Consider the following 20,459-nt stretch of genomic DNA (forward strand, 5'->3'; position numbering starts at 1 on the left):
GTTTTCCATGCAATATGGCAATATCCAAATGTCACATTCCTACATTTTGTGCATATTAAGTTGGAGAATCTGGAAGAAACTAGTTAACTTTCATATGCTGTGTGTCTTTCTCCTACCTCACGGTGACAGAGGAAATTGGTTCGTTATTTGTTGAACTAAGTTTGTAGAATCTTGCTACTTTTTCCCTTTCTCAGTCTTTAGCCCATTGTATTTTATCATTAAAACTAAATGCAGTCCTTCTCTCATGCATTAATGTGCAACGGATGACTAAGTCTCAAGCAAATAAACTAATCTGAATGAATTTGAAGATGTACAGTAAGTCAGTAGGTGATTCTACAAAAAGGCACCTTTTTATGCAAGAAGAGTATAAGATATCCGTGGCTCTACAAAATAACTTTTACAACCATACATACAGTATTAATGTCCCATTATGTCAGTGTTTCAATGACATTAATTACATTAATCCAAGTCATTCCTATTGACTTTATGTCAGTAAAAGCCTTTACTTGAACACCAATATCAACACACCTTACATTCTGACAAAAGGCTGTACAAGTATTTTTTGACACCTGCATAATTTTGAAATCATTTCATTTTTGTTGCATGAAGTCACATAGACAGGGAAGAATCTCAGTCAAATGATTAAAGATGTATCACATAACTTAATAAGATGTATCACCTTGCTTAAATAATGCAGGTAACATTGTATTATCTCGCTAGGAGACCCTCATTTACATTGGATATGACTCGCATGAAGAATATTCCGACTCCCTGCATGACAATTACATTAAAAACACATCAGCAATGATTGCATCTACTTTTATTCACCGAGTGGAGCCAGAATAGAGGTAATCATTCATGATATTATGTGTGTGTTCCGCAACTGACTTCATTAAATTAGCACAGGAAGCGGCGCATAGTCTTTTTTTCCAACTTAAACTGGGAAAATCAAAACAAAACAATATCTGTTCCAAGGATTTTCCACTGACGAGTGAAGGAAACCAACGCCCACATTACTCATAATACTGAAGTTTTTAAAAGGTTATCAGTTACCCACTGCCGGAATAAACTGTTGCAGAATATGATGAACAGCTATAAAGTCCCAACAGTAATTCATTAATTGCTACAGAAACAAAACAGGTACACCCCAACAAAAATAAGCATTGAAAAGCATTTGCAACCACAGCATTAAGAGATGCTAAATGAGTATGACATGGTGGTGCAATGGTTAGCATTGCTGCCTCACAGTGCTAGGGTCCTGCTTTCAATTCCTGGGATGTTATCTGTGTGGAGGTTTGCATGTTTCCCCATGTTTTTCCGTGGGGTTTCTCCAGGTGCTCCAATTTCCTCCCACAGTCCAAAGATATATTGGTAAGTTAACTGGCTTCAGGGAAAATTGCCCGTAGTGTAAATGTGTGTGGGTTTTTTTCTGTGTGTGCCCTGCGATGGGGACTGGTGTCCTGTCTGTGGTGTAGCCTGCCATGTGCCTGTTGGTTGCCAGGATAGACTCTAGCTCCTCCGCAAAAGTGATACAAAATGACTTAAACTTCCATCCATCCATGTAAGTTATAAGCAGTTGGGAGATAATAGATAAACAGCTCCTAACAATGCAGTTTATAAGAGTAATGAAATAAAATGCTTTATTTAAGAAAACAGATTGAAGGAAACTGTATGGAAACAGCCATATTTCGTACAGGTCTACTACTAAATTTTTAAAGTCTTTTTCTTTTTCCTGAAGTCTTCTAGTACTTCTTTTTCTGCTTTACTGGAGTTGTTGTGATGATACTGTATATGCATTTTGCATGTTGCCTACTAGTAAAGCTACATGAGACCACACCACTGTTAATTAAAAAAAAAATCATTGTTATTTATGAGTTATTATTAGAAATTATCAGACATTCCTGGAATGATTTACAACATAAAAACTAAAACTGTATGTGTGCTTTTGTGAACTAAAAATAGGGAGGTAAATATTTTTTGTTTGTTTCTGTTTGTTTTTACCAACTCTTTTATATCTGGAGTTTTCTGTTAGAAACTAAGAAACATTTTATATTGAATACTGTATTTTAAATATACATAAGATAAGGTAATGCTCGACACATGAAGGTAATGCATAAGGTTATACCCGGTTATACTCTTGATTTTTAAGGACAAAAAATCTCAATCTGCCTAAAGTAACTAGCATTAAAATGTCTAGTAGAAATACACATTTTAAACACTTGTGTTGATACTCATCACACTCTTTCCTTTTAAAATAATGAATTGTATCTGTGATATGGAACACTGCTTCTTAACAAATCCAGTAAATTACTGTCATACTGTATAAGTTTAATACTTTAGTTTTATGGCTGTTTTGTTCTTTTTTAAAAGAATAATACAAATGTGTTCTCAAAACAGGAAGTTAAGATCCAAATTATGGAGGATAATGTAATTACAGCAAAGAAAAAGGCATTGTTGTCATCATGTATAAGCATAAAAGGGCCTAGGACTTTCACAGCTCCTTCTTTAAGAAGTGCTCTTGATCACTGTATGCCACAGAGCCACCATTGCAATTAGCACTAATTGGCGGATTCTCCCCACAGGGTCACAAGACGATGCTGGGAGATTGTCACAAGAGTCCTTTGAGGACACAGCTGAGGCATTCTGGGATTCGGTGGAGGCGTACTGTATGCGTTCTGTTCTGTGGGTTTCCAACAACCCTTAACATGACTGTCTTTAGAATGTTCTGAAAAATAAAAAAACAAACTTGTGGTTATTTAATGGTGTGTTCATTATACTGGCTTCCTGCTCATAAAATTAGGGGAAATTGTTGGTTTTATTGAAAGTAATTGTAGGTGTTCCTTTGTAACATCAGATTTACTTACTCCAGCATTCTTTTGTTGACATGCTGTACATCTGCAGGGAAACAGGTCAAAGGAAATTGAAATTTCAATAGAAAGGATCTGTTAAGAAAATATGGCAACTCTAATTATTACATTAGCCTAAATGGGCTGTCCTTTACTGATTTACTGGTGTTTATATTGTATCATGTCACAGGAGTCAAGTGAAATGCATGCTTTCAAAGTCATAAAAGCCATTTGCACATCCAGGTCAGCAAGACAAACCAAGCTTTGACACTGTCTGCAAGGTAAATACTATATGTTACGTACTGCACTTCAAGGAAAGAATCATGCATCCATCAATTTTCTAGGTGTTTTATCCAATACAGATTCGCAGGGGCCAGAATCTATCCCAGTAAGCAACGGGCACAAGACACAAGAATCGCCCAGGATGGAGTGCCAGTCCACCACAGGAAACAAACACAAATATAAACATACACACTCCAGGGTCAACTTTCCAGAAGCCAATTTAACCTCTCTGACTGTGAGAGGAAACCAGAGCACCTGGAGAAAACATACTCACAAACTACGCAGACAGCGCATCAGGAATTGAACCAAGGGCCCCAGTTTGAGAGGCAGCAATGTTAATCACTGCTCCACTGTGCCACAGAACAAAAGAATCACAAAAGTTGAATTGCCAAAAAGCACTTTTCTGTAACAAAAAATAATTTTAAAAGCGATTTTCACTACTTTTTTTTCTTCTAACACACTAAGCAATAAGAGCATGTAGTCATGGCTAATAAAGTAAACAAATTTAAAATTAACTAAGGCTTTCAATTAATGCTGTCATCATGTTACATTTTTATGATTTGCACATACTGAATGGAAGACAATGTGCTGTAATATAAGCACCAATTTGTTTATACTTCAGGAAAAACAGCCATGTCTTCAATGAATCAGAACACATGATTCTCTATTAGACTTTCTCCCAAAGAAACAACATGACACATGAACATTTCAATAGCTTCTTTCATTCCATTAAATTAATTTCATCCTTCCAACTATGAATACTGCCCTCATAATGAACTTCATGCTCCCTTCACGGAAAATTGGCTGTGGCACGTTCTGTAATTGAAATTTCACAGTTATTCCAATGTGTCAGGGATGCATCTTTATACATTAACTGTGAAGTGTGAGTGTTTATATTAAGCCTTTATCGAAGTTACCACATCACCACCTGATCTTTTCAACAAAACGTGCTTCTTATGATTTATTCTTAATAAAAATGATTTGCATCAAACAAGATACTCTGGTTCTGAGTGAATGCACTGTTTTTTTTTACAATCAAACTTTATTAAGAATGGACATCTAATAATTAGATGTGACAAGAAGTGCCTGCTCACTCATGGAAAATATCCAAACCTGCTGTTAGTGTGCAGTTAACATTGACTTGGACTGTTTTTATTCTTTAAATCTTTAAATGGTATATTGTCATACTGGGTGCACTTACTACATATAGTTTGGGTACGATGTATTAAATATGTTCAATGTGCATTTTTAGCTGCAGGATATCAGCATTATATAATGCACATACTGTAAATAGACAATATTAATATTTAGTTTCAGTCAGTATAGTTTTGCATTGTGACTAATTGTCATGTGTTTTTCAAAATAGATACATTGAAATCATTATTGCAATCACTAAATGGTGCTTGTGATTAACTGTAGGCATTGGGGTCAATCACTAAACATCACCTGTATCACTGGAACATGTCCCAGCCACCACAGTCTGTAAGGCCAAGGTGAAACAACACGCTATAGCCATAGAAAATACACGTTTTTGTTCTATACCTCATGATATGTAGAGGCAATGTCACACTGCCCAAGTACAGCTAAATAGCTAGAAATGTGGTACAATACCTCTTACATATTTTACTTATTCTGCCGATTATCATGATGATCCTGATAATTCAAACATGATAGCAGGTAACTGAGAATTTCCTTACCTAGGCTCTTCCTTAATGCAGTAATGCAGTGAGAAATTTCATCAGATGAAATAAGGAAGAACTTTAGGGAGCTCAGACTATACCTACCCAGAGTAGAATTTAGCCAGTATACTGGGGGTAAAACCCCTACTCTTCTGAAAAGGGCAATAGGATCCTTTCATGACCAAATATTCAGGACCTCAGTTTAATGATGCAGCTGAAGGATGGAACCTCCTATACCCAGTATCCCTGGTACTGGGACATTGGACCTGGTTTTCCTTGAAGATCTCCCATCTCACTACTGGCAATGTCCGGCCTTGCTTAGCTTCTCAGACCTGACAGGATCAGACTACGTCGTAAACAAAGCTGCTGTCAATTTTTTATTTTACATTTGAGACTAAATGAATTGCTTGGCTTTAGTTTAATTAAATTACTCAGTAATGGAGGATTGGCAGAATATGTAAGGTTATTACACCATATTAACGGTGACAACACTTGGCTGTCCGTTGAAATATACAGTGCTAGAAGCCACACCCTTCTTGTCTTCCATTATCATGACTGGGCTCACTTTCCAAAGCAAAAAGAGTAGCACTCCTCCCATGAATTCAACTTTTTAAAGATAAAAGCCAGCTACAAAGTTCAAACATTAGCAGACAGACAAAACTGTATGTAACACTTTGATCCCAAAGGATCCTAAAACATTTTCTACTCGGGGACCCACTTCATTAAATTGACAAAGGAGAGAATTTAAAAATGTAATGAAGTTTCTTAAAAAATAAATTATTTGAAATTGTCAGTTTCTTTAATTTCATTATCAGTTTTTCCAAAGCAATGCTCCAATACGTACCCGGGTACACAGCACTGCAGGAGGAATGCAGATGTTGATGAGATGTTAAATAGAGGTCCTGATTACTTGATAATTACAGATCACATGGCACTGATCATAAAAAGAGGGTTGTTAATCCCTGTGTCCTGAGTAAATTCTACTTTGACTTAATTCCACTCTAGATTTACACAATCTGTCTTTTTTAAAGTTATTCCTTAATTTAGTAAGTGAAGTAAACTCCCTCTTCTCTTCCTGCTGTGTAGTTGGGCTGTTGGTACATCTATATTGTTACAAATGGGGCTGGACAGATATTTTACAAAACTGATAAAAATCAGGAATTGACCAAGCGGTTTAGTCAATAAGTGAAATAATTATTCATTACCCCCAACTTGTACGTGATTTCTAACCATATACCCGAGCGGCTGGTATAACTAGAGGCATGTGAATTCTTTATTCTCTGGCACAGATTTGTTGAGAGGAGTAATAATCCAGGCACATTTGGTTAAAACAAATATTTATTACAATAAACTACACAAGACACAAAACATACAACACACAAAGTTACATTATATACAGTATTTACAAACAAGGCGTTTCAGAGGCCTAACATTCTGGTCACCCAGAAAAACCCATACTGCTATTAAGCACTAAACTCTTAATATGCCTACAGAGGCCACACAACAGATGAGCTGCCTTCTAACTAAATACAAAGCAACCTGCACTTAAATCTCTCTCTCTGATGCCACAAAATAAATGGGAGCCTATATCCCTAGCCATAAAATACACCCTAATCAGAAAAGATGTTTCTAACTGGGGTATCTTTTACCCAGGAAACTCAAGTTCCCTAAAACACAGAATAGCATGCTCTCTCGAACAAGGTTAAAATACTCGGCTCTGGTCAGGTTTGATTTGGATGATCATGAAGTAGGAGCTCTCACCTGGCGCACGCTTCAAGTCCCAACTCCTACGGACTCCCCTCTCTTATCCCTGCTCTCTTGTTTCTTCCTTCTTCCTCCCCTCTTTTCTCTTTTCTCTCTCTCCTGCCTTCCTTTTCAGTCATTAATCCACATCTTGCCTAGGCATAGTAAGATAAACTTCACTATCATTTCTGCTATAGGGACCCCCCCAGACCTCAGCAAACATCCTCTCTCCTTTGGTTAGAAGTATTTTCTCTTCCCAGTGTCACAAACTTCATCTAAAATCTAAGAGACACTTCAAAGTCACATAAAGCTGTAACAATATAAAGAATGAAAAGTAATTAATTATTTTATTTAAATGAATTAGTATTAATTTAATTACTGTAAAATCTATCTCTAGATATCCCCTTCAAGATAACTTTGCTAATTAAGGAATGATGGTCATTAGAATTTTTGTACTAAGTGATCTCCAAATCACTTAATTGAACCAATCACCTGCTTAACTGCTCAGTTATTTTTTTCTAAATCTGTCTAGATTGCTAAATGACTGCTTAACCATAAATCTTGCTGGACTGGGGTTCTCCGAGGTCCAGAGCAGCCACCTGGGGCTGAAATGTAAAGGACAGTAAGGCAAGCTATATCAAGAGAAGTAAAAGAATGCAACTGATATGTTACTATTTCATTATACTGAAAATTATTAGCATTTTTTCAACCCTTGTTGTCAGACAAATTGAGTTTTCAGAAGCCCATAGCACAGGCCTTGCTTGTCACAGTAAGTGCTGGACGGGTCGGGGTTATTAACACTTCACAGAATAAGCAGGGCAGCTCTGAAATTAACAGAGGTTTTGCATTTGATCTATATGATATGACAATAGTTCTTTCCATAGCATAGCCAGTTTTAGATTAAGCCTAGCATGCTGCTTCCAGATACAATATGTCCTGTATGTGTACTGCATCTGTATTCCCTGAAAGAAGGAAATACATTTCCTGGAATAGACCTGGCATCAACTTTGAAAATAATTTTCATGGAGCAATTTACTTTTGGCCAATCAAAAGGGACGAGTGTGAATCATTGGTCATGTGACACTGGTGACTTCTATAGCTTCTTAAGCACCTCTAACAAATACGCTCCCTTGTCCCTTCAATTCAGTGCTTTCTCCTTATTTGACAGTTACTGCAGTGTAGTGCCTCTCTTCTCTGTGCAATGCAGCAGAAATTAGTTCCCAAATAACATTCCATATCTCTATTGATAATTGTCCTAACAGTTTTTGCTGAAGAATGTTTACTGCTATGTTGGGCTTTACCTTCAACTCTCCCTTACCTTCAAAGAGAAATTTTATTTATCATATATAACAGCAAACCAACTTCTGTGGTCCTCTAAAAAGCTAATCAAACCATTCCCGAGTAAGTATTGACAAATAGTTCTAGTTAGAAACACTTAAATCACATTTTTTCTATTTTTCCCAGACATGTTGATTCATGCTCATGGAAAACTTTTTAGCAAACAGTAGGCCTATGACTTAGAGGCCCACTCCTATGTTTTGCAAAGGTTCTTTAGGTGACAAATTAATACATTTCTCAATGTTTTTAATCCCCAGTGACATGCATACAAATTCAGAATAGTTTCTGTTGCATTAGATTAACCCAAAATAGCACTGCCACCTGTGCTGTACTTTGCTTTCTACAGAGACAGGGTTGAATTGAAAGTACCTTATGAAATATGTTTCACAAGAACTAAAAATACACCGAAATTAAAAAAGTAGACTGAATTTACAAAGCAGAAAGACTGAAACACTTCTTCACAGAAAAGAAAAATAAACTTCCTTTTAAATGCACAACAGCTCCAGTCCAAGTTAGGATGTCCATGATCAAGACGTATACAGTATATGTAATTAAACTAAAGGGACTAGAGGGGGCACCAGGACTAACATCTGTCCTGGTGGGTGGGTGGGTGGGTGTGTGTGTGTGTGTGTTTATGATTGCCCTGCGATGAACTGGTGTGCCATCCAGAGTGTATCTTGCCTGTTGCTTGACTAGATAGGCTTTGGCTCCTCTGCAACCATCAGGAGGATAAAAGTGGTTAGAAAATGGATGGATGGGCTAGAGGGGACACAGCACACTAGAAGAACTCTGGTTTCAGTTACAAAGGTTTCAGAGGGGTGGCTTATAATATGAGCAGTAAAGTCAAAATTTAAAAATACTTTCAATGAAACTGGAACATATAAATATACGGCATTACTAAGCCTTATCCATTTTACAGTTTGTTTTCCACTCCAAAGCAGTCCCCAATGCCAGCCATGACAAGGGGAATCAGGATCATGGTCAAATTAAATTAACAGAGATGGTATTACAACTGTTCAATGCTAAGGCAATTTCATAAATAGATTTTGGGAACAAGAATCAGATTGTTCATTAACTTTGAGTTAAATTGTCAGCTATGCCTAAAGCTTCCTGCCCAGTACTGTTACTGTTAACCGTATGAAAGAAATTATTTGTTAAACAGTTGGAACTGCCATATGATTTAGTGCATATCCCATATGCTGTACAATAGAAAGGACTGTAATTGAAATTGACTGTAAATGTGAAATTGTGTTATCAAATTCAGTTGTAATTAGGCTATTACAGTGTAGGGGAGGAAACTTGTAAAAAGCTTCAGGTTTTTAAAAAGTAGTTTAAAATAAAGGCTATGTTACTTATCTAAGGAATTTAAAAAAAAAATAAAAATAACAGTCCATTGCTTAAGATGGTACAGGAAATAAATACTCAAATACCATAAAGAAAAACAAAAAGCTTAAAGCTACATAACAGAGAAAAATATCTTAGGGAAACAGTGACAAAGCAATTGATCCATGGGATTATTTGCAATGCCAATCAAGACTCCTCTTAAATGAACACAAATGTAAGTGACAAACTGTAACTTAAAATCTTATTGACTTATACTGTATGTCACAGCCTTAATATTTTCACTACACAACGGTCGTCTGCCTGACTAGGACTGTCTACTGCTTTGGATCGGACTTCTCTGCTTCTGTGATCAATTGTCATCAACATTACTGTTCAGCTACAGTAAGACTTGAAAAACCTCCAGAGCAAAGAAGCTGAGAGTGTTTCAAGGATCCTCAGAAGAAGAGCACAGTTACTACTCAAAGTCTGTTTTCAGAATTTAATCTTTAAGCAATGCCAATCTCCAGGGGAGCAAGGGTGGAATACACTTAAATATCAGAACCGTCTCCTAGCAAAATCTCTAAGCATCAGCTGTGTGCACTAATGATCCTGTGGCTTACCGTCTCCCAAGAGCCTTTGCAAGTCACCTGTGGAATACCCACAGCGTCAAGGCTGTGGCTGAGGGAAAGAGGGGCACGCCCTGATGACTTCAAATAACAAAATGTAATTAACTGCATTTACGTATATTAGATCCAAGTTTTAAAATTTGATAAAGTACCATGTTATCTTCAAGCATTATGTTGCACTAAAAGTGAGAAAACACTTCAATGACCAAAAAAGAACAACTGGGGTTGCCTGATTAAATAATCACGTTGTTTATACTATACAATCTAAAAAAGTTACCTAAACATTGTTACTTTTAATCATACGGTATACAGGTATGAATTACTTCTACTGTAAAGACAGTAATTTGTATACCACTGCTTAACAAAAATAATCTGCAGGTTTCTATTTAAATGTCCCGATTCTTTACAAAACCTATATTTCTACAGATACAGGTAATCTATGTGTTACTTTTCTATTGGCTGTTACAGTACGAGTTTTAAAAGAGCGCTCTTGCTATTTTCGTCAAGTCGTATTTCTGAAGGATTTGCTTGCCATTTCATTTAGGAGTTGCGCTCCAGCGACTAAAAAACACTTCTTGGCTGCTGTTTGCACTGTTGCAGTATTCGTAAAAAAAAAACTGCACGACGTTTGCAGGTTGACGGCTGCGCTGAAAAAGAAAGTTCTCTGTTTACGGTAACGCACCGAGTCTAAAACTGTGCTCCTTGCACACTCTGGGTCCCGACAGCCGACAGGCGTCAGGCACTCGCGTCCAGCCTGTAACCTGTCTACGTGATAGAGTCAATGTCATGCGCATAAACACGGACAGCTCGAGAAAACCAGCCCCTGCCCCGGACCTCCAAAGTTCCTGACCCAGAGCAAACCTTGTCGAGCCCCACCGCTGCTTCTTAACTGTGCATGAATAAACAAGCCGATAAGAAAATGCACTTCCGTGGCCCGAACGGCAACAACAAGGCCTTGCGCTGGCTATACGCAATAAACCATTTGCACCAGCGGGTCATGAACTCATAAACACCTAGTTGCACTAGTGCAGACAGCACAGAGCCGCTTGGCCAGTGAAAACAGCAAAACAAACGTTGAATAAACCTGTAATTTTACCGTTTTGGCAGCCTCTGCCCAGGTCCTCCCTTTCTTCTTCTTCTGTTTCTCCCTCATGCCTGCGGTCAGGGTGTAATTACGGGCCAATCTAGTGCCTGTGTTGCTGTATTTGTGGAAATGTTGCTGTAGTTACAGTGCTGGGGCTGCTGCTGCTGCCATATTGGGTTCTTACTGTAAGGAGCTGGTCATGTGACCGAAAGAGCGAGACGTCATCTTACTGTACTAATGACAGCTGTGCTGGAGCAGGCTGAGCCACGCTGTGCTGCAGGGCTGTCATTTACAGTAAATCCCGCAGTGACGCCTCCGTTTTTCACCGAACTACTGGAAGAGCAATTATGTGTTACTGGCTGCAGGTCTCACTGGGACCCTTGCTGTATCGAAGAGATCAGGTTTCCAGACCTCTCTGTAAAGTTACACTTTTGCATGTCCTAATGAGTATTACTGCTGTGCTATTCATTAACAGTAAATAAGGCTAATGCTTTTCTCTCCCCCCTCCAATTGTGCTGGTTTATTCAATATATGGATTTCGATCGCTGTATCCCACAATCGAGCTAGTTAATGGACGTTTACCTAGCACGCACAGTGTCAAACAGAAATAAAGATAACGCTCAAAAAGGCGTTGTCGTTTACATTTTGAATCCAAGGAAGAATCGCGCTGATGTTTTGGGTGCTGGTGGAAAATGATAACGAGCTGAATCCCCTAAAGAGAAGGGTAACTGTTAGCAACCGAACTAAACTTCTCTTACCAGTCGCCCTGGCTGCTCCACGTGATCCACCGGTGTTACTGCTCATCATTGTGTCTTCTGGAAAACTCTTCGGTCTTTTTCTATGTTTTTTTCTTAATTAAATGATTCCCATTTGAAGCGTCGCTTTTGAAGACCTTGCATGAGAATTAAGTCTGTCCAGCAGATCCAATATAAAGAATACTTTGGGAGGTTAATATTGAACTACAAGACTGCGAGGGTACGAGTATGTCATCCCTGGCGATGATACCTGGACGGGGTGCTAGTGTAGCCGGCTCCATATTGCTGATTAACCTGGGCAATGTTTATTTCGACTGTGGGAGAAAGGCTACAGTGTAAAACAAGTCCTTACAAACAGGTAAATTCGAACCCAGGGCCATGACTCCAGCGTGCTGCCCGCTACTGCCTCTTAATCTTCCTTTATTAAGAAATTATCTTTAGAATTACGAAATAAATGCCATCTGGTGGTAACCCAGATTTTTTTTTACATTTTGGTCTTTAATATGAAAATTGGCCGAGGACAACGAAATGTAATTCAGCACAATGGCCAGAAGAGGGAGTAAAGTGATACAGCACAAACTATTCCCTTTGCAGGGGGACAGTCGTTCACTGAAGTTCATTGCAAAAATAACCAACACTATCACATTGCTATTATCTTTACAGTAGGCTCAGGCCAACTATAGTACAAAACATAATACACTGTCTATGAAAATATCAATATTTGATAATTGTGGAACAGGAAAGGCATTTTGCCATTTATTTGTACATTTGCTTCCAGTGATAGAAACATAATTTGACGCTATAATAACATCAGAGCATCAGACTTTCCCACCTATCAGTGATGTCAGTCTAAATTTGCCCCAGTTGAACACTCAAGCCCAAATTTTTCCTCATTTCATGATAATGATTTCCAGACTTTGCCGAGAAAAATGTGTAGAAAATCACATTTACTGTTTAAGGATGTCAGGGTTAATTTTAACTTCTTTGTGCACTGTGCAGAATGACACCAAAGCATTTGAATAGTCTTAGTTATATCCTGCAAACACACATGGGACACTGCAAACACACGTCTCAATCATCCTTGTGAGAGCTGATCACATCATTTAACTGTTTCATTTAGTGATCTTGTTTGGTACCTAATAATAGGCAACTGAAAATTATTTCTGATTTTCCAAAGATGCGTCAACACTCCTGAGCATCCTCAATCTTTGGCGTGAATATTAGCCATTCTTTCTGTAGTTATATTTGCTTTGCTTATCGTTTCCCAGAACAATGACCAGCATACACTATTAACACAAACTGGGCCTAATCCATAGTTGAACAGTTTCCTGTTCATCACAACAACTTTGTTCATTTGGAGACTTTTCCCCTGCAAATTTTCATTAAATATAGTGAGTTTCAGTAGGTTTTATAGTAACAGAAACCTGAAATTGTCCAATGGAGCCTGACTAGAAGACAAACTTTATTTTCTTAGAAGTATATTGAAGACAAGGGAGACCACACTGAAAAGTGACAAGAAATATTTGAATTACTGTACCTTGTTTTATGCAAATACTGTATTGTCTAAAACGTGCACACTGTTAAAAGGATCCCTTAGTGTTAATTCTCTTGAAATGTGAAAATGTGTTGATGTAAGCATTCAAGAAAAAAGAAGATTACATTCAGAATATCATATTAAAGATGAGAATTGTTTTCTCTCTTCAGGTACAGTGCCATCTAGTGAGGAAACTAATAACAGAAGAGCCTCAATTTGTAATAAAGAGGTACAATTTGTAAGTAAAATAACATGTAACATGTTTTTTATTCAAATATTTAGACGTTCAGAAAAAAAAACTATAGCAAAATGCCCTGCTTCCCCACAAGCAGTCAGCTCTCATCTATTTTAATTTGAAGTTTTATACTATGTGCAATTTGTTAATAAAATTGTATTGAAATCTCTCTTGCATGTTCTTTGGGTGCACTAAGGGTATATATCAAAAGCAGAGAGATTTAAAGAAAGTCGAGTCTCTTTAACAAGGTACTATCAAGCTCTGTTTAATAATGTGTCTATTAAGCACTAATACATAATTTTCTACTTTATTATGTTTATTCTGCTTTCCCCTCCAAATGCTGCGCCATTCTGAGAAACGCTGGGAGAAGTAAAGAACTAACTGTGGTGAATGGTTTCTTAGGAAAGAAATCCTGAACACAAGCAAGAGTGTTTTCTAATACATTTTGTGTCATGAAGAAGGCTTATCTTTCATGTACAGCACTTATACAATCACAAAGTGACAAAGTTAGGTAACAAAAATGAAAAGGAGTAGAATGCAGTAATTTAATGAAGGATATAGTCCAGTAAGTATATTGAGTTCCATGCAACAACTGATGCCAAAACACATTCTGCTTGATGTAAATAGCCCTCAAATAGTAACCTTTTTAACTTTTAATCCTGGTTGTAAGTGGGATTCCCAGTTCTTTCAAATCTTTTTATTATCAGAATTATTAAATCTTCTCAGATCTCAGACTAGCTAAACACAAGAGATACATTATTTGAACACCTTCCTTGCATTTACTGTATATCCCTGTAAGTAGTTACTAATGGCAATTAGTAAAATTAGTAGAACAAAGAATAGGTAGCGAAGCGCACAACAGACTTATTTCTTTTCCATGCAGATTTTGACAATTGTGTGCACAATATCCTGTTTATTAATAACCTGAGCCAGCTTCTACAAAGCCTTAGGACCTTCCTTCAGTTTGATTCTGCCTACATTTCCAAAAAAGGGGGGTCCTGATCATGTTGATATCCAGAAAGGTGCATTATTGAAAACTAATGGCAATAAATGTACAGTAAATGTTACTCCAAGGGTAACACAGGGATTTTCTTGTACTGACCCATCAATCCATTTTCTAACTATCTCATTTAATTCAGGGTCGCAGGGAAACCAGAGCCTATCTTGGCTAGCAACTGGCACAAGGTGGAGTACACCTTGGATGGGATGCCAGTTCATCACAGACATGCACCAACTCACACCAGGACCAATTTTCCCAGAAGCCATAACGTATGTTAGAACTTCCATATGAACATACTACCAGTATGTGTTTGGACTGTGGACTGGGGGAAACCCACTCCAATATGTGGAGAACATACAAACCCCATGCAGGCAGTACCAGCGCCCAATGTCTGGAATGAAACCCAGGGTCCCAGCACTGTAAGGGTCTTTAAATGATTTATCGGACAATTCACTTCAGCGAAACTATAGCTACCTTTTCAAAATGTTGAATCCTGGTTAGAAATACTGTATTCACAGTTCATAAGTAGTTAATTAAATTCTTAGACCAACTATGTAACTGAGAGCTATAGACATCAGAAGACACCAGGCACTCTAGGGATTGATTTGCAGACCCCTGTCTTACCAGAATAGGGGACTCCAACCCTTGTTTTTAACATTTGACAACATAGCAATAATTAGTTCAAGTAGGTAGCTGCGTCAGCATGCGTAGGCTACAAGGGAACAAGTAAAGATTTATTCCATGCTGAAAGGAGAAGAAAACAAACACAACATTTCGGCTGTGGAGTCTTCTTCTGAAGGTGTTTCTTTTCTTCTCTTTTCAGCACAGAATAAACCTTTACTTGTTCCCTTATAACAATAATGAGTAAACTATGGATTAATCAAGCAAGTAATCTGATAAACTAAGAGAACGCTGGTCCATGATGGCTTAGGAGTTACTGTAGATTTTAACACTCTAAGTGATATCTAAGTGATTTCTGTTTTGCTTAATGTATCTCCTGTTTAATAGATCACAAAGGAAACTTAAGAAAATTGGTGATTTTATGGTGACCTACCTGTACAAAACCTGATGGCTTATGGCTCTCCAAGATCAGGGTTGGAGATCTCTGTACTAGAACATTCCAAAAAACTGAAGGACAAACCAAAGCATTACAATAATGAAAAGGGAGAATGTTACTAAAAAGAAAAAGGTCCAAACAAACTACAACAAAGAAGCACCACTCACCACCCCTTGCTGGAGTGAATGAGGCTACATAACATGAAATACAAAATTGTCATCCTGCTCGCATGGAAAAAATAAACAGCATAAAGTTCATAAAGAAAGAAGATATTTTAGAACTGTATCATAAATGCAGTTCTCTATGTTTAATACCACCGCCTAACTCCAAATGAATGAACTTTTATTTTCTGAAATCCTGTCGTAGTTTTAATGAGCATTCACTGATAACATTATTTTTACTGAAAGTGGAATAATTTAGCAGTTACAGTACTAGTATTATGAACTGCTTTAATTATCTAAACCACTGCCCCTAACATCACTAAAAATACTTGTTTTTGCATACAGAAGCCTTATCTTCCATGTGCTTTACACAAATATGTTGTTCATGGTACTTATATCAGTTTCAAGTGATTACTCGTGTTTTTAATGTGTTGTGGTTCTGTGGGCATGAGTATCTGTCTTACACTTTTATTATACATTTTGTTTTTTAGGTTGTAAAACGATGTAATAATATTAAACCTCATCCATAGAATAATGAGTTGTACATTAAAAAAGTAATAAGTTAAAAGTAGATCCTAAACTATTTTGTATGCAATTTGTAAGTTTCATTATGTGTTTTTCGGGAGCACTGAGCTATTAGTTTTGCACAATAATACAACTAACATTACAGATTGGCCTCTAGGTGGCACAAGTGGCACAAATTAAAAAAAAAATTTAGTAAAATAGAAATATTAAGTAAAATAATATTATTTCCATTGTTTTGCATGATATGACCATTTTTAGCGAAAAATAGAGTCTTAATAGTCATAGCTATCTTACCTTGTAATGTTAAATTAATTATCATAATCATAATTCCAGGCCTAAGAGGAATTAAAACTCATTAAGTGCTCTTGGGTCCAATGCTCATTTGCTCTGTTCAATGTTTCTAATTATAGATAACCTGCAATTGACCTAGAACTTCTGACCATTTAATTGTGATATATTGTTATACTGTAGGAAATTGCTGTGGCTATTGTTGTCTTTCAAATGCTTTGTATCTACTTCATTTCAGCATAGAAAAACCCATTTTGCCTTTCACTTTGGAATTAATTATTCTTCTTATACTGTATATGGGGCCTAATCTAGGAAAGTTAGTATAATTACATGAATCAACATGAGTAGCTGTGATGAGTGGCATTGATGTGCATGGAAGCATTTTAATGAGTATAGTTTTCAAGCACCACATTGGCTCCAAACTATTTTCCCCAGCTTATGTACTGAGTCATAAAGTAGATCTCTGGATCACTAAGCAGCAGAAATGTTTTGGATTGTCCTTTGTTTTTCCGCTGTATCCTTTCCTGCCTTTGTGCAGACAGTTAAGTGCTGTTCCCATTAAAAACGAAAAAAAACCTTTACTCAAATACAGGTGCAGCATGGCTGTGTTAGTGGCCTGGTTGTCACTCTACAGCTAAACCACCAGTTGAACACTCCAAATACTTGAAAATTAAGATGATAAAGATTTAACTTGACATAATTTTATCCTTGACCTCCTATTGTTTGATAAAAAAAAAAGTTTTATGTGTTTTTTATGTGAAATGAACTTATTCCAGATCCACAGTTTTTGTCCAGTTTCAAATCTTTGGTCTACGGTCTTTTAATTTGGAACAAATTACATTATGCTCTGTGTTTCATATTGCAACAAGATTTGTGTGTGAGCCCTTCGCACATAGAAACAGTCTGTGCCTAGGAAGTGGTCTCTCCTTACTGAATGTTGGTCAGCAATCCAAATGGCTGGGGTACCATTGTTTGACAATCTGAGTGAATATGGGTGTGTTTCTTTTGGTTCGTGTGAAGGTACCACAAAGGTCTGTGGTAAGAACTGAAAGAGCAACAGCAAATATCCCAGTGCCTTTATGATTTGGAAGTCTGATATTGGAGCTTTTCAGAAGTCCCAGCAGTCAAGCAATGGCAGGGACTGGAAGAGGCAGGAGAGTGCACCAGGGACCCGGAGAAATAGTGCCTGGCCAGTGCCACCTTTGGCAGATTGCTGGCAGAGAGTCGCAAAGGCCCTTGCAGTACGAGGAGCCCTCAAGTAATCAAGGTTATCATAACGGTTTAAAGAATTCTATAAAAGTGTACAGATGGCACTTTACCACAACAAGGTATGTTTCGTATACTGTTCCATTTAAGGGGTTATGTATTCAAAGAATAATGCAGAAAAGAATGGAGAATAAAAAAACAGCAGGCACAAAAGGAGGCATCTATATATTGGCCAAAGACTCGTCTCCTGGAGTACAGGGCTGGAGTGGAGCTGCTGGTGCAGTCAGCAGCTTGTGGCAGGTGGATTCTCCACCAAGTTGCCCTGACCTAGACAACTGACCTAGCTCATCTGGTGAAAAGGGCCATTCAGGTTGATGTTACTCCAGCGGTGGATAAGAAGAACACATGCTTGTCACAGTGCCATCTCTCTGCTCTGACAGAGCAACAGAGGTGGGGAGGGGTTTCTTTACCCATCTGAATCCTCTGCAAATACAGTAGGTGAAAACTCATCACATTTCTGATTCCTTGCCTCTTTTGTAAACCTCTAGATTTTGAAATACTATTCATCAAACATTCCGAAATGTAAAAAGTCCAACTTGATTCCTTCAACGCTGATATTTGTGAAATGTCATTTGCCAGTATGATGCAAGGCATGTTTATAGTTTACCTACACCACAACAAGTGCATTTTGACATGGCGCTCACAGCAAAACCATGAAAGGTAAAGGAAAACTTGGAAGGTAAAATATTATATATTGTATATTCATGTTTGGAACATTCAGCCTATCTTGAGGCTGCATGCTCAAATCAATTGGTTGGGCATTGTGCATTGCAGTGCGCCCAAATTGTAATTGTATTATTTTTTCTAGATTACTGTTTGTAGTACAGTTACTGTATATTTCATTAACCCTACAGGAAAAATATAAATGCTATGAATGCACTATTAGTATGACATCCTAATTTGAACTTCCATGATTTGATCTTTTGGGTCAATATTGTGTGATGGATTGTAGACTAAACCAGTTTCCAAAATACTCAAGTCCTTATCACAACTTGCAGATTCTGGTTTTCACTCTTGGAGATTCTTATTTCCATTGCTTGAGATTGTTTCAATATTCCCAAACCTGCAGATTCTGATTTCCACTCCTGAACAATTTTAATTTCTACTCCTGTAGTTCGTATACTCCTCTGGAGATTCTTATTTTCACTCTTCAAGATTGTTACCTCTACTCGTGAAGATTATTATTTCCATTCCTGAAAATTCTTATTTATACCATGGGAGATCCTTATTTCCAAGCTACACACAGTTCTCTTTCTTTCTTCAATCCATCGGAAATACTCCCAAATGAATAATTATGCCAAAGGCTCAGACAACTGAATGAATACACACTTGTTATTTCTAATCACGATCTCTCAGTTCCCAGCCTCCATTCATGCTATGACAAGGCTAGTTGGCCATTATGGAAGTTTTGCTCCTTTTTACATTTCAGAACAGATTTGTAGACCTCATCTCTAATTCAATGTCTACTATCCTAGAGACCAGCTATGGCAACACTTAATTTTCTGCACTGTGAAAGTCCCTGAAGGCCATTCTTAGAGTTCAGATAATATCTAACTTTGCTTGTGTGGAACTAACCAACAAGCACAAATTGACTGTTTTGGATTTTGTAGCCCTTACACCAGAAATATACACAGAAGGACTAACACTAAATATTCAGTTTGATCCTTCAAAGAAACACAGCTGAAAGATTTCTGTATCTCTGTGGAACTCTATATGAATATGGAGATGAAGGCAAAGTGGCTTCTCTCTTATCAGATGACATCTCCCTTATTAGATAAAATGCAGCTTCCTGTTTAGCAGCTCAATTGTGCTGCTCAGCTGAGAGTTTTCCACTTAACCCATCTGAGATAAAGAGTTTATTTCTTTTTATGCCAAGCCGTACACTCGTGAACCTCTCACTGATAGTTTACATTTACAAAAGTATTTAACAACATGACATTTCATTAATTTACATTTTAGCCACCACTGGAACATCATTTTAATCTAGTAAATTGCTTTATGCAGTTACTATAGGTTCAGGTGAAATGGGAAGTAACAGAATGTTGACAGGTTCCCTATTACATTTTATTTAACAAAAATATTTTATCCAATCAATCAATGTGATCTTTCTGTGTAGCTGGCTTCTACTTCATTGTTGCCTAAGAAGAATAGGGTCCCTACTGAGTGTCCAAAGTCTTCATTCCTTTTCTAACATCAGTAGAGGTAATATAATCCTGATGGTGAGGATCAGATCAGGATATAGAGCAGGAGAAAATGAGCAACTTAAAGCAAACCACCAAGCTTTAGCTTTGGGTACCAGAATCTACAAGGCACAGTGCTTTGAAGGGACATGTGCTGAATCTAGAGAAAACAGCCACAGTTTCATATTTTTGGAGCTATTTAAAATTCATTTTGTAAATCTAGCAGGCATAGTTTGTTTATTAGGATGCAAACCAATGGGATCAAAGGTTGTGTCCTTGTCAGCATCAGTTTAGAGGTTAGGTTCACATCTGGAGGGCTACTTAGTATAGATTTGCAGCTCTTTTTACCCTGATAAAGGTTTCTGTCCAATTCGGAGAAAATTAGTATAAACGAGGAAAATTATTCAGTGGTTGAAACCGGTGACCTCCCCTGACAACTAATTTCTATTGTAAGAAGATTTTGTGTTTTGAACATCTCTTTTAGTGTGTAATAAATATTTGTTTTTGAATGAATTGAGTTTTTATTTCTCTACCTAA

General features: G+C 37.4%; 1 protein-coding gene across 1 annotated transcript in view; it reads right to left on the minus strand.

The window, feature by feature from the left end:
• asxl2 (ASXL transcriptional regulator 2) overlaps window positions 1-11,106 on the minus strand; it is a 128,171-nt gene extending 117,065 nt beyond the window's left edge. Inside the window, exon 1 of the mRNA XM_088908623.1 lies at window positions 10,934-11,106. Within this exon, the coding sequence (XP_088764749.1) occupies window positions 10,934-10,990 (57 nt within the window). The 5' untranslated portion in view covers window positions 10,991-11,106. The remainder of the gene's footprint in view (window positions 1-10,933) is intronic.
• Window positions 11,107-20,459: the final 9,353 nt, after the last annotated feature.

This window comes from Atractosteus spatula, chromosome 2, assembly GCF_055471065.1.
Source record: "Atractosteus spatula isolate fAtrSpa1 chromosome 2, fAtrSpa1.hap1, whole genome shotgun sequence".
NCBI lineage: Eukaryota > Metazoa > Chordata > Actinopteri > Semionotiformes > Lepisosteidae > Atractosteus > Atractosteus spatula.